General features: G+C 36.1%; 1 protein-coding gene across 1 annotated transcript; it reads right to left on the reverse strand.

Annotated features, from left to right (window-relative positions):
- Positions 1-3,789: 3,789 nt before the first annotated feature.
- On the reverse strand, positions 3,790-8,430 carry LOC113298312 (NADH dehydrogenase [ubiquinone] 1 beta subcomplex subunit 7-like). The gene is made up of 2 exons (XM_026547015.1): positions 7,988-8,430; positions 3,790-4,043 (listed from the first exon to the last, which is right to left on the reverse strand). The coding sequence occupies exon 1, from the start codon at positions 8,297-8,299 to the stop codon at positions 7,997-7,999; it is 303 nt and encodes a 100-aa protein (XP_026402800.1). The 5' UTR covers positions 8,300-8,430; the 3' UTR covers positions 3,790-4,043; positions 7,988-7,996.
- Between the last annotated feature and the right edge of the window lie 262 nt (positions 8,431-8,692).

The raw sequence follows: 8,692 nt of genomic DNA on the forward strand, positions 1-8,692 counted from the left end.
GATCTGCTTGTTGTCACATTTTTGTGTTATTACTGCAACATATATTGCGTAAGATTTTCTTACATTGAGATTTACCGATTAAAATTATCTCTTTGTTCGTAACTGGCGTGGAGATTAATTTAAGTCAATATTAAGGATACAAATCCATGTGATTTGTTAATGCCAGACACAATCCTTTGTTTTCATTAAAGTAAAGTCAGTCATATTGTTCTCTTGGGAATGACATCAAATGGTGGAGAGTTCTTAAATGAACTTGTGATTAATTGCTATATCTTTGTGGGGTGTGTGGCTGTGAATTTTGACGTGGATGCTTGTATCTTAAATCTCCTAGATGAGCGCTAAGTATTGTCTTACTATGTGAAATCATCTAAATAAAGTTGATATGTAACCACCTTGGAATCCTGAAGTATCTTTTGGTTGTATTCATTACGATCCCATAATTTTCGTACCTTTTCCAATTTTATTTATTATTTAGTATTTTCCCACTATATACATATGGTTTACGGATCATTATGTAAAGGGGAGTGAATCAATAATCTATAGGTTTCACTTATTATGCAAAAGATATAAGTATTGATTAAGGGGGAGAAACATATCACCGTAGTAGTACTTCAAAGTTGGGATACAATTGAACTTTGGAGAAGATAATAATACTATGTTTCTGTATAACGACGACTGAGAATATTAGTTTTCAAAGTTGTTATCACTATGGATCTTCAACAACAACGATTTTGAGTTGAACGCATTCAGAATCATTGCAACTTGAAGTAACGAAGAATTCAAGGAGTTGAAGAAACCAAAGAAATCAACCATGATGGATTCTATGAGTTTTCAAAGGTTTTTTTTTTATCCATATGTATTGATAGTTTTGTCACTAAATTTGACAAAGGGGGAGATCGTTAGAGCATTGCTCAGTCGAACTCACAAGTGTTGCTATCTCAAGCTTGCTGTCAACTTTAGTTTTCAAAACTATATCTTGATTTCTAGTCTACAATTAGTTAAGTCTCGGATTAGGATAGAAGATAGTTGTGAATTTGGGAGATCAAACTGGAATAGTGCTTATCGGGGTAGAAAAACTAGTCGTTCCGGTGACCGTTAAAAAGTAGTCGTTCGCGGTCTGGGAAAACCCGCCGGCGGATTATGTTTGCCCGCGAGCGAATGTGTTCAATCCACCTGTTTGCCAAGTACATTTACCATAATGGGAAAACCTGTTTGCCCATCCACCTGGCTGAACAAATAAATTTATTTGGCAATTGACATAGAAATTGTCCAGAATTCCGCAGATTTGATAGACAATCCGACCAAAAGATTTCTAACTCGCGTGTGGTCTGTCCAAGCCTTCCGACCCGACCAAATCCGACCCCTAGGATTCTGTTGTCCCCTGAAAATTCTTTTTTTTTTTTTACTCAAAAAGGACAAATTTTATTAAGATCCAATCTCGTGCGAATTCATGAAGATTCCTTTTCCACGGGGACTTTCATAATTTGGCAGGAGATGTGCATGGGGATAAATTGGTGGCAACATCATACTGTACGACGGAGAGAATTTGATACCTTCTCTATGTATCTTTTTGACTTGTATAGATATGAGAAAAATATTAGAACCTTTTTCATTGCCATTGACTCTAAGAACATATCCAAACTAATCAATTATGAGATCCAAGGATCTAGATCCTCATGTTAGCTGCATGTGCCACCTTAATAAAAAAATTATCGATGTATTTTAGAGAGAATGACCTTGAGAAAATGGATGAGGACATAGAAAGGTAGTCATTTCTCTTTAGTTTTGATTAAATATCTCAGCTTAAGTCAAAGATCCCGACACCCATACCTTATAATCATATGAATATCATTACTTGCATATAATATCAAGCACATTTTCCATTATATGGGGACACATTATCTTCACCCAAAAGAGGGTTTTGATTAAAGGCGAGAATGTTTGACAACTTCCAAGTTTCTTTCAACTTCTAATTGTTTTATTTTCACTCAACAATGGGGCTCTCTCAATGAATTATATTATCTCAAATTAGAGTAGCACATGTGCGTTTCTACAGTTCATATAAGACTTTTTATCTTTTCTTTGCTTTTCCTTTTCCTGAAAACAACATTCATCTTTTTTACTTTCAAGATTGGAACAAGATTTCAGTGAATGGAATTTTCATTGAATTTTATGTACTCACCAAAAAATTTAGTGATGATATATTTTCTAATGCTGCAATTAGTGACAGTATATTTCTTTTTTCTTAAACTTTTTTCTGTAGTAGTAGTACTCATAATCCTGGCCATCTTATGCTCTGCCAGGATCACAATGGATTCACTACTGCTGCCACTCTTTTTTTTCTTTTGATTCAGAAAGCGGAAAATATATATTGAGAAAAAAAAATTTCTTTTTTCAACACGATGACTGCCAATCAATTTTCTTTCATGCAGTTCCCTTGGGTTTCTGAAGAAGGTTTCTGCAGGGACTACTGAAGTTAGCACCCAGCAGTGTAAAGATTTTCAGACTAGTTAAAGATTTTAACTTCTAAGGGTGTCATTTCTTAGTTGTGTTTTTTTTTCTTCCGAAAACGCAACTCATCGCCCAAACATGACATTCAGTCATTGGTTGACATCGTTTTCGCAAGAACCCACCAATCTTGGAGTATTAGGCATAATCTTAATGAGCTGTAATTAGAATTCTCATCCTCTGGTAGATGGAATCAAGAAGAAAATTTGGAGTATTACTTTTCCGTAGGGGTCTCACTCTTCATTCCCTAGACTAGACTCCTCTCTAGGTTTAGAGAATGTCTATAAAGGGGTCTGTGCTTTTGACATTTCTCATACTAAGCATAGTAGGTAGGATCACTTTTAATTGGGAGACCTTTTTTTTTCTTTCTTCTAATGCGGTTTATTTTATTTCACATTTTGTGGGCTCTTTGAAATGAGCTCTACATATCTTTTCAAGCAGACATGCATCAGCAGCATCATGGCTAACTTGCTTGCTTGGATCGACGAGGGATACCATCAGCAGACTGTTTTGTTTTCCTTCGGCTAAAGTTTAAACACTTCGATACTTCAGATACAGCAAAAACTTCTGCATTGGTGTCATCATGTCTAAGAAAGGCGTGGCTTATTGGTGTCATGTTTAAGAAAGGCATGGCTTACTGACTCACAGCATTCGCTTAATCCTTTCACATGTTTTACCAACTTAGCAAATGATATATCAAAGGTGAACAGTCAACAACATTCGACATTTATGACTTTAGCTAGTAACTGAACAATCCATAAAGATGAGCTGATGGTTCGATTTAGCATGGAAGGGAAAGATTAGGTAAGTAGGTGAGCTGCCAGAAGTGACCTTAAATATTCCAGCACTCTCCATGCATTGAACGACCTAGGTTCGAAAAAGTTTACCTACAATCACTTGATTGCATGACCGCAGATCATCTGTCTGGAAGCAAATTACTGGATGTGGTGGCACTGTCACTATTGAGACCACTATCTAATCACATTATGCAGTAACTGACGTACACTTACCATGTTAACTTCGCTGGAGCTAACTGCAGCGAAGATAAGATATGGTACATGACTCAATTTCCCCTATTTATGTTAAGACTTTTTCCTACTCTGTGAATAGCATATAAAAATCGGCTATAAAGATAAGACATTCAATCGATCAAGAAAACAAAAGAAAAAAAGACAAGACAAGACATTCACAATTGGCAACTGAAACAGCATCACAAGGTTCCAGGTAAGGAACTCTGAAGTCCGGTTCAGCTAACCAAATCAATCAAAGAGGCAAAAGACATTGTTGGGAGAACAAATTTTAAACACCACATGATTCTTAATAGAAGCTTGTTATTTAAGAAAACTGATGCCAGAACATGATATTCCTGGCTAATGAGTTTACTTATTCCAACTGATGAAACTAAATAGTCTGAAGTCAAATGATAAACAGAAGAACATTGTCATTGTACGAATACTAACAGCTTCAAACCTTTTGGTAACAAACAAACACACGAGGCTCTCTCCAATTTCAGCAGCAGTAATATCACAGGTTTCCTGTTAAGAATAGGAATTACTTTATTAGCGATGCAGAAATCTCTGGAGAGTGACAAAAGCGATGCAGAAATCTCTGGAGAGTGACAAAACTAGAATAAACATCACTAGAACATGGTTATAATTATATGCATGTTAAAACTTCACTAGAACCCATCACTTAGCCAGCCACGGTTTGTTAATTACATAATATATATTAGGAAAGCTTTTGAACTTTGAGAATTCTTTCATCGGAAAAAAAGAAAAAACTCGAGAAGGTCACAACTTTAAATTACAATAAAAAAATAACTATGCATAACACAGGTTCCGGTTCGAACAAACCTAGTGGCTGATGTACACATCAATACATGCACTTACAAAACCTAGCAGTTTTCCACAGTTTTAGTTAGGGAAACATCTCAAACTTTTCTTTCCACTCAAAAATAATATAATATTGATTGGCAAGACACCTACCAAGTCAAAAAGTGAACAAAACTCGAGAAGCAATTAGTAGTCACTGACCCATTGGTTAACAATACCAAACTTCTACAACTTTCCAATGAGAAACCTTTTCCAGTTCCAATATGTTTAATTACATGTTTTTCCAACTGCTTGGAATACCTTCGGCAGAGATGGACCTGCACTAATCGGATCTCACTTGTACTGTTTTAATATGTCACCACAGGAACCACGTCTAGCAATGCTACTTTAAATTTTAGTAAACACATCGTAAAGATGATAAGTTTCCAGTAATTTTCTAGAACTTTTTTTCCTGATTGTTACACAATTCCTACACCATCTATGGCTTTTTGTTGTGTTTGGAAAATTATTCTTTGAGCAAATAAAGGATGGATAATACGAGCACAACTACCGGTATCCAATATGGGGTTGCCTGACAAGGGTAAGAAAATGGCTGACATGGCAACTATGAAATTAATGGGACAAAAGAAATGCCTGGCATGTAATATTAAGAAATACTTGTTCTTTTGATCGAGATGAACACAAAACGAAATTGTATGTAATATTTCATTTCGGACTTCTAGTAAGTGTATAAATTAGAAACCGAGATATTTTAGAAAAATGTCAGTCATTTAGACCAATTTTTCTTCCTTGCTTCTAGCAAGTTCTTTTATTCTTTTGGGTTCCTCTTGAAAAAGAGAAACCCTAAAAAAATAGGTGTATGCCGCTTCTAAACGGCAAACCCATCCTTTTTGAGCTGCTAAGCACATATCTCAAAGACAACAACCTCTGAACCTTACTAAAGCCCAGCTAATTCTAAATTTACTTGGAGCTTGCTGTTTCTTCAAAATGGCGGTCCACCAATTTTTTTGTAATGTCATCGTCGTGTCAGACACTCTGCAGTCTACACCAACGTTGGGCATTGACACAAGTACAAGAAAAAAGATTAAAGAAGAAAAAGCAAGAAGCATCGAGGGAAAATAGACTTCAACCAGTTCATGGTATTCCATTTCTCGTCCAATTGTTATGTATATAAAAACGAAAGCAGCGGCGTGAGACACTGAGTACTAAAGGCTGTGAACAATATTTTCCATTAATGCCATATTGATGTACAATTAAAGAGTTCAAAGAAAAAGTGCCATGGTGAATTCGTTACAGCTAACTGACCAACTCCTTTCTAGACAACGATTCATCAATAACACTAGTTCAGATACTTTAAAAATTAAGAAAACCAAAACCCCAAGACAAACCATAGTCACCAAGTAAAGCTTCTTTATCGGGTTCTTTTAGTGTCCAAAAACATATGGCTTTAGAAGGATTAGTTAAGATGTCGTATTCGAGCACTTACTCTTAGTTCTGGGTTCCACGGCTTATGGTTAGAAGCAATTCACTGTGCTCTTGTGAATTTGGGCTTTGTCTCTACGGTAGCACACGGCTGAGGACCCGAAGGCACTTTGATTGGTGGATCTGCGCAACTACACTACTTTCACAGTTTCTCATTTACTGCCCCGACCCCTGAAGCCTCCCTCGCAGTCTAGATACACTTCCATTATTTGCGCAACCTATAGTTTCAACTTCTAGACAATTAATATGAGTTGGTACTTCGACCAATAGTAGACCAGGACCCTAATAAGAACGAAACCTGTTTAACAGGATGGGATGTTCTCAGGCTATGCCAAATGTTTCACGGCATTTAAGGGTTCACAATTGAAGACGAATATCCAGAAAGTAGACGGATGTATTTCACAACGGAGAAAGATATAAGAAATCGAAGTACCATCCTGTTTCCTGGGGTTTCATAGCCGTATTTTGGCTATGATTTTTATTGACTGCTTCCAGAATCGTTTTTCTTGTAATGGAAAGATTGCCAAAAGTAATACCCTAGTTTAAACCTAGAAGCTTAAGCCAAACCACCCAATCGTAACTCAACCAAACCTACCTAATCGACCCACAACACCGGTTTCTGTGTCCGTGTCATTGTTGCACAGGTCAAATGTTTATCCATCCTACTTCCAACTCTCTCTTCTTCCACAACTGTAGGAACTAGGGGAACGCACAAATGGTAGTCAGTGTTTACCGTTTTCCAACACGAATCTCTACAGGCTCTAAAGTGCAGGCCTTAAGGAGATAGGTTTTCCTTACTTCGACGCAATATTTAAAGTTAGGGTTTCTATTTCATCCTAGAAAGACCGCTGTTTTCTCTACCCGGGAACTTGTATAGCAATCTTGTAACATGTGACACCAAAACCTATCTGTGTGACTCAGTAGATGTTGTACGGTTAAAATTAGTAGAGATTACAGCAAAAAGGTTATAACTTATACTGGAAATATTAATGTTATTTTAAAGATTATTTCATCACTAACTATTTTCACTCAAGCAACAGCTAGTGATGAAGAAAGTTAGAGAGTACTACACAAAATTCAACATATCTAAGAGTCTGTCGGCAATCGCATAATGATCAAACCAAGAGATAAGTCAAGCAGATATGCATTCTATAAAGCTTGCATCTGTACAGTGTCAATAGACCATGGTCGTACGGGATATTAAAATACAGAACTATCAAACAAGTTAAGCTATTTTCAAGAACTACGGAACCCTAAAATATGGCTGATGATATCTTCCCTCCTTTTATAGATGTGATTCACAATAGTTGTTTGGTTAACTCGGATTTTACTTAATGATTTAGGATTAAGTTTAAGCTTATAATTTGGTTATTCAAACATAGATAAATTTTAATTAAAAGATAAAAGTCAGATAAGTCTCCAGATCATGGTAAAATGAACACAAGTTTCTTAAGATTAGAACCAGCTTTCCAAAGAAGATATTATCTTCAATGAGGTAAGGAAAGACCGAAAGAGCAGAGTTGGATCCATCGAACGTTTCAAAAAATGAGTGACCATCCTAATGAGGTTTTCTTGTCATTCCTGTTTAGATCTGGATACAAACTCTAAGATCAAAGTAATCTTTCAGATGTCACCAGCACAACACCAAGACTACCCTGTAGTATGTATCCTCCTCTCACAAAAGATAGGTAGACTAAATTAAGTCAATCAGTCATAAGTCATAAGATATGTCTCAACCAATGTTATCAGTTGTCCACCTAAAATAGATAACATAGTGATCAGAAAGCTTAGTTCCTACTAGTCTTGAAGTTTGCAATCATAACAGGAGTCTAAAATATTCCCAATATAATCACAAAGATGACCATTCAATAGGTTTTCGTTATGTGATTCAATAAAACTAAATTAAGAAATTCCAGGTCCCCCATTTGAAGATTATCAATGGCTGCTGAACTATATAATCAAAAGAAAAAATAAAGGTCTAGAAACCCTATTAAGATGATAACATATATACCTGACAATTAATACAAAACCTACAAATCTAATCACATCAATTTCATCAGATCAAATAGAGTACTCCAGAAACCCTAAAATGGTAAAAACGATAATAAAAAGTCTACTAACCAACAGATAACGAAATTAAAGGAACAAAATAAAGGAAAACCAACCTGATCCGATCAAACATTAGCAGTGTTAGGAATGAGAGGGATTCCTTGTTTTTTCTGCTGCTTAATCTTGTCTTCTTGTTCACGAATCTTTTGCATCTTCAATAACCTCTCCATGACAAGTTCATACTCACACTTCTCATACACATGACGTTCATCTTCACATTTCCATGGAAGATAAAATTCAGATTGTCTGCATTTGTTGAGTGGGATTAAAAGATGTGCACATTGATCTCTGTAAGCTAATGGAACCTTAGCTTCTACCATCTCTTCTTGTGTGGCAATCATCTTCTTTGATGATCCTTCTACTTCCATCTCCTCTCTCTCTTCTGTGATGGATTTGTTATTTCTGCTTTAGTTGCCACAAAAACCAAAATCCCTATTTCCTTTTTTCTTCTCAATGTTCTTTGATAGACTGTTGTTGTTATTTCAGGTTGCTATAGACCGAGTTGACTCGGCCGAGACAAAAGTTACTGAGAAGCATCGAGGGAAATGGAACGGGGAAGTGATGTATACTATCACAAAAGGGGCTATGGTACTGGAGCCTTTTTTTTTCTTTTGGAAGAAACAAAACCGGTGAAAACATTTACACCACAACTCAAAATAAAGAACAAATACACTACACTTTAATAAAGACAAACAGATTGTTCATCCTTCTCATTGTTAATAAGCGTTGCAGACTTATCTCTAAGAATGAATGGGAGAAGA

This window comes from Papaver somniferum, chromosome 7 (assembly GCF_003573695.1).
Source record: "Papaver somniferum cultivar HN1 chromosome 7, ASM357369v1, whole genome shotgun sequence".
Classification (NCBI taxonomy): Eukaryota; Viridiplantae; Streptophyta; class Magnoliopsida; order Ranunculales; family Papaveraceae; genus Papaver; species Papaver somniferum.